Raw genomic sequence first — 7,010 nt, 5'->3', positions numbered from 1 at the left:
AAAAAAAAATATTAGATGTAAAAATGGAAAAAATAGCATTAATCAAAAGTATTAATCCTTTAAATTTATTATTGACCTATATTCCAATAATCCAAACTAATAAAAGATCGAATGACTAGTCCGTTGGGAGACCAAAAACAGAATTTAAAATTCTAACATTTTGAAACCAAAATAGCCGTTGCAGGGAGCGGGGTAAAGCATAAACTATCTCACTTCGATTTTTTTATCTAATTCTTTTTCCTCTGCTCGCAATATTTTGTTTTGTTTATTTGCTTTCTCTGGTCAGAATAGATTTTTAATCTCTTTTGAGTTTTATTCTTAGGAATTTTTCCTTGCTGGTACGTCTGTTCATGTTTTGGCGACAGACGAAGAAGAAGGGCAGAATGCAGAGAAATAATGGGTAGCAACGTCATGTTCAGATTATCATGTTGTGATACGTTTGACTGACAATTAAAAGAATTTGGTCAAGTTTTAAAATGATGCGACCCTAAAATCTTTTTAAGTGGGTGTGCTTGGTGAGTTCGTCAAGAACTTCAAAAAAATGGAGATCTAATGTGGGCATGCATTCGATGTTTAAGATTGTTTTTGATGAGTATTGTTTTATGACTACCTGCCCTGGTTTAAAATTTAATCTTATGACTGCTTGCTACTTTGAATGCAAATTTAATTTAAAATTAGATGTAATCTATAACCTCTTTTTTCTTTTTGGCCTTGTGCAGAGAAAGTGGAGGAGTTGTATTGCAAATTCTATTTCTTCCTCTTCAGCAGTCATGACCACTTTGGATTGAATGCGAAAACCACCGGGGAGAAAAGGAGAGCTACATGGGTTGAAAATTTTCATGTCAGTTTTTCCTTCCCCATTTCTTCTATTTCCTATGTTTCCCAATTTTTAAGAAAATTGCTTCCAATTAGCTGACTTGTTTTAGATGGGTTTTCAATATTTATTCCCTTGTTGTTAGCGTCTCGCCTCTTCCAAGCCCCAGGGGTCTTGTGTTTGCATGTTTTGAATGCTCACTTCATATATCACTAAGCTTGTGGTTGCATGTTTTGAAATGTTTACCTCGCACATCCACTTAAGTTTGAATTGTCCATGCTTTCTTTGATCATTATTAGAAATAACTTGGATAGACTATTAAAATGACCATACTATCATCTGTTGGCTGCTATTAAACCTTACAGGTTGTCCGACTAGAAACCATACTATTAAAAAGTAACAGTCATAGTATAAATAGGGACAAAAATAGACATGAACCTAGCAGGAGATATATTTCAGAAGTGCATGTTTGGAATAGGTTCCTTCCGATGCCATTGAACACATTTCTTTCATTGAGATACTTTTGACTAGATCATGAAGATGAGGGGCCTTAGACTTTTCACTATGCCTGGATAGGACTTGTGACATTTATTCCAGTTTGTGACAATTTACAATAGGGACTCAAAGATGGGTAAGTTTGCAGGGCGAGTTTTGACTACAAACTTGTTGCCACTGTGCAAGGTACAGAGCACTGCTCTGCAACCTGGAGTGAAATGCATACAACCTGCAAATGACTTCCATGATCTTACCCTTCTGCAATCCCATGTGATCTTCAGGATGTACGATGTTTCTTGCATATTGTGTACTATGGTTAGGCCTCAGACCAATTAGGGTTCCAAGTGTGACACTTTTATCATGGAAGAAAGACACAGAAGACTGTGACAGAAATAAAATGAAACACAAGCAACAATCAGAAATATGCATATGTTTTTATTGGATAAGAAGGAATTTGAAGGACCCTGAATCCTTTTATATGTACAAAACAAATGTTGAGTAACAGTTAATAAAAGGATTACTTATTAAAAAGATAAGTTAATAAAAGGATTAGAGCTATCAGACAAGAAAATGTTGTCAGGAGTGACATAACATGGCACTAGCATTATATTTTTGTCCATTAATCCCAATAAAGATGAGTCAATTTCTTATTTTCCTGTGATACCAACTCTGAAGCACTGAATGAAATGATCTGCGCTTCATGTATGTTTGTGTTTATTGGACATTTTGGGTTTGTATATGCTTAGAAGTTGAAGCCATAATGAGGAGTAACATCTCACCATGTGGAGACATGGAGATTGCCTTCATGTTGGACCTATGTTTACAGAAGATGCTCAATTAGGCAGGTCAAAGTTGTAAAGCCTCTTGACCAATATCAAGTGGCCTTTACAAGGCAGAGTTGATTCTTCATTTTACTAGGTGTAATCCCTAGATTGTATGAAATGCCTGCCTACAGTGATCCCCTTCTGGAGAATTTTGAAACAGCCAAGCCTGTAGTGGGGCCTATTGATATTGGACAAGCATCTACAAAAAAAGAACAACAAACAGTTGGCATACTAATCCCGATGATACTCCTTGACAACATCATCACTTTGGATTTAGCATTTACCCGCTACATTGGTTGATATTGGCAGGTCATTTAGGGAATAACATTTGTACATACAATTGTGGAGAGATTCAGATTGAAACTTGGGCAGGTTGTTTAAACCGAAGAGATTTCTCTTTCGTAGACCTGAGCCTTAAAAACAGGTTATAATTTTGTGTGCAGAAGTAGATTCCAGACTGCACAATCATATTTGGAGATCAACATTCTAGCCATGAAGAACTCATGGACATTTAAACATCAAAAAACCTGACAAGACCACTGGTTAGTAACTTTGGGGTGGCATTTACAAACTTTGAAAGATTACTTTCTAGAAAATTTGATTCTTCCTTCAGTTGTATCTCTTGTGGTGAGGAATTTTGTGGGCTATTAAAAAACTGTGTCACTTGCTGAACTGTTTACATATTTATTCCATTTATTGCAAAATTAGTATTATTGGTAGACTGGTTGTTTTAGTTGTTGGAAAACACAAATAGAATTTGAACCATTTGAACCTTAATTTAAACGTTGTATTTGAAATAAAAAAGATTAGACTTCCAACTCACCCATAATGCTCTTAAAGCTTGACAATTTGCTGTTGAATTCTAAGACCAATTTGACTGATATTAAACTTGGAGATTTTGGCAAGCTGTTCTTTTTGCCTTGGTAATAAAAAATAGACCAATTAGTCAATTTGTGTTTGAAAAGTCTTAAATTTTAGGTGTTAGCTGTTTAGATTATTTATAATTGTTTTTTTAATTAGAATTATGAATAGAATAGAAATGAATTTCCAAAGCGTGTTGATTAAGTTGTTGGAAAACATAAATAGAATTTACACCTTAATTTAGATGTTGTATATAAAATAAAGATGATAATAATTCTGTGTCACTCATAATGCTCTTAAAGATAAGTAGGAGATAATTTCCACAGCAAGTCAAATTGTGATATGAATATCAGGATTTAATTGTGTGATTTTGAGTCAAACTCGATGACCCATGTTTCATGAGTAGTGATTCAACAGGAATCCATCTCTCATGAGAATGAATGGAACACTTAGCACTCATTGGATCTAGGTGATGCTCACAAGGGTGAAGCATCGGGACTTCCCGGGAGGTCACCCATCCCAGTATTACTCCAGCCTAAGTGCACTTAACTATGGAGTTTCCTCCATAGTTAAACCCAAAGATACTAACTTTTACAATGAACTGTGAATTGTGAACAAGATGCATTATATTAATATTGATATTTGGAAGCTTATGAAATATTCACAATGTACATCACGCACTCATATGCGCAGTGGGACTAAATCAGTTCTAGATAGTCTGATTTCTGATCTTCTCAAAGAGAAGAGAGCATACTCTCTATGCAAGAATGATTTCTATAAACTAACTAAGACAATCCTCTAAGACTTGACCTAGACTCAACAAGTTCTTAGCTATTTTACCTCTACCTAAGACTGAAGGAAGCTCATCCTTATATAGATGGAGAGACTTATCCTTAGTTTACAATTGCTTCAAGTCCAACCATAGGAGGTGGATGTGTGGAAAACACTTTTGGCAGAAAGGAATCCCAAACAGGACCTCCACTACGGAAAAGGAGGTGAACAGTAATTTGGGATGAGAACACACCGACACACTTTATTACAAAGAATCTTTTTGAAGCGAGAAGGTTAACTCGACAGGTGTCAGTTTTACCATGGTTGACAACCATGTCTCAGATTGGTTCACAAAGGTTGAGATGCCTTCGTCAAGTGACAACCCCACTTGATAGGTTTAATACACACGACTGTGAGGTGAACTGGTTTCCCAATTCATGTAGTCTTCATCTTTAGTACTGGGTGATGCAGGTCTTTGTTCTTCCTCTAGTTGTTCTAGACGATCTTCAATGGAGTCTTCTTTCCAAAGAATGCGTCGAGTGACATGGATAAAAGCAGTGGGAAGACTAACGTCTGGAGTTCAATTTTTTGGAATTGTTTGGAACTGTGTGAAAAACCAAACTGGCTTTCATTCTTGAACAAAAGAAGATAATGTCCTTAATTCAATTGTATCCAGTTGAGGACGAGATGGACCATAATATGCAAAAATTCCATTAGAGATTGGAGTTGGTGTTCTAGAGAGAAACTGAAGATGAAACAAATAACCATAATTAGTGGTTATTGGATGTTGGCTATGTGAATGAGGATAGAGGCCTAAGAAAAACTCATCAATCCATGAGCGGTACTGATATTGGGTATAATGCTGATTGGGAATGTGAGTATTACTAAGAAACTCTATAGGCCATTCATAGGTTGAGGCATATGTGTCAATGGGGCCTAGGGCAGTAGATATTTCAAGTTCAACTTCACAGAAAGGATATTTGGCTATCAAGGATGTTGTTTATGAACTGGTTCTAGTGCAGGTTCAGGAACAGGAGCCTCAAAGAGGACCTGCACATGCTGATCCTCCTATGGAAGATGTATCAAATTTTGATTGCGATGATCTTCAGCCAGACAACCACGATCTTCTTCAATGCTCATTCGGATTTGATCTTGATGAACTTGTTGGTTAGACAACTCAAGATGAAAATAAATACTATTATACAAATTAGTAACAATGTCAGGGAGTGTCTGAGCTATAGGATTTTCTCGTGGGCAGATATATGCATCATATTCTTGTTCTTTGGTAAGAGCATTGACATGATATCCTTCACGACTGAGAAAGTTAGCAAGGACATTCTTGACACCTTCCACATATTTTGTTTCAAAATCAAAAGTATCGAGGAACTGTGCCCATCTCAATAGGTGACCTCAAGCAACCTTGTGCTTGGACTCCTTAAAGAAGCTGGATAGGTGACGCAAGTCACTTCTGAGTAAGAAGGGTTTATCTCCAATAAAGAGCAAAAATTTAGTAAAAGCATTGATAATACCTAACAACTCTTTATGAGTACTGTGGTAGTTCAATTCAGAACCTTTAAAGGCACCTGACTCATACCTGACCACTTCTTCTTTAATTTTACCTTCATGTTCAACTTGTTCGAGCAAGACAACACCCCAGGCTTCATTGCTTGCATTTGTCTGGACAATCTTTTTACCAAAATTGGGAATTCGTAATGGCGAGAGCTACTGACACTGATCTTTAATCTGTTGAACAATGTGGTCATGATTTTCTATCCATGGTGGAGCATTCTTTCTTAGGAGCTTGTTTAACTCTTTTTGGGCTTCTGCGATCTTCTGATAATAACCTGCAATTAATTTACAAGACCAAGAAATCGTTGCAAAGACTTCTTGTCTTTTACCTCAACTTTATTGATTGCAGAAAGTAGATGATTTTGTGGATACAAGCACCCATTGGGCTCAATCCGTGTACCAATAAAGATAAGACTTTTAGTGCACCAGTGTAACTTGGTAGGATTGAGGCACAAACCATGACTTTGACAGATATTAAGAAACTGACGTAGATGACTCATATGACTAGTATAGTCTTAGCTGAAAATGAGGATGTCATCTATGTATGGCTCGATAAACTTGGAATATGGGGAAAAAATCCTATCCATATGACTCTGGAATATGGATGGAGCAGTCTTGATGCCAAATGACAAAACATTCCATTCATACAGACCTTGTGGGACTGAGAAGGCGGTTTTATACCTTTATTTTTTATAGAGATTTGCTAGAATCCTTTTGTTAGATCAAACTTGCTAAAAATATTGCAACCTTGGATATGCTGCCAGATATAATCTTTGCTTGGCAAAGGATGCTGATTATTTTCTAAGTAGACATTTAAAGGCTTGTAATTCACAACTAATCCTTTCTTAGCAAGTTCATTACCATTTTCATCCTTCTTGGAGACATACATAACATGGCATGAAAAAGGGCTTTTACTGGGACGAATGATATTTTTTGCAAGGAGCTCAGTAATATCCTTTTCACAGAGTGCTTGTTTTGCTTGTGATAGGATGAAATAATTGGCTTTGCTTTTAGGAACCATCGCACGAGCATTCTCATCTTTCTTGAGAGGAAGGACACATTCCATATGGCATTCATATTTGGTCAAATCTTTTGTTAACACAGTGGCTTCAAAATCGGCTTTGATTGCTGCTAAATCCCCCCGGGTCGAAAGAGATTGCGTGGCTAACCAGACATGTGAATTTGGAGGAATAGGCTTACCATGCTGTGGAAATGATAATTTTGGAGCATGGCCACAAAATTCATTTATCTGAGGGACCCGACCAAACTGAAAATCTATATAGGTTCCTTGATGTCCAACGGTATAGGGAGACCATTGTTGGAGGGTTTGGCTGCCTATGATGCAGTCATACTGTTCTACAAGAAATTGGAGAAAGTTAACCATACAACTTTGAGTACCAAATTGCAAGGGGATGTGTGCTTGAAAGCGAATGGGATTATTGGAGTGAGTCACCGAGTGAATACTAGTCTGTGTTGGAATCCAATAGTCAGTAGGAAAATCTTCTTTCCTAGCCAGATTACAATCGGCACTAGAATCTAACAGAGCACACAACTGATATGCTTTTAATCCTGAAAGCTTGATAAAGAGTAGAAATTCTAGACAGGGATTATGCATACCTTTTTGATAACCGAAGCCTTACTTGGATGCAGTATCTTCTGGTTGTGTCTGTATATAA

General features: G+C 36.8%; 1 protein-coding gene across 4 annotated transcripts in view; it reads left to right on the top strand.

The window, feature by feature from the left end:
* The first annotated feature begins 248 nt into the window (after positions 1-248).
* The window catches only part of LOC149531735 (uncharacterized), a 59,476-nt gene continuing 52,714 nt past the window's right edge, over positions 249-7,010 (top strand). For 2 of the 4 annotated variants that reach the window (XR_016358604.1, XR_016358603.1), the window contains exons 1-2: positions 249-515; positions 720-841. Coding sequence is in view for 1 of the 4 variants with exons in the window: in XM_089809425.1 (XP_089665551.1) it covers positions 553-592; positions 720-841 (162 nt within the window). In the remaining 3 variants the exon portion in view is untranslated. Of the gene's footprint in view, positions 593-719; positions 2,853-7,010 lie in introns of those variants that run through there. The other 2 variants (XR_016358602.1, XM_089809425.1) reach the window with 2 other exon arrangements.

This window comes from Cupressus sempervirens, chromosome 11 (genome assembly GCF_028749045.1).
Source record: "Cupressus sempervirens isolate cs-2001-9-10 chromosome 11, ASM2874904v1, whole genome shotgun sequence".
Taxonomy (NCBI): Eukaryota; Viridiplantae; Streptophyta; class Pinopsida; order Cupressales; family Cupressaceae; genus Cupressus; species Cupressus sempervirens.
The sequence above is the reverse complement of the archived record's forward strand: the minus strand, read 5'-3'. Positions and strand labels throughout refer to the sequence as shown.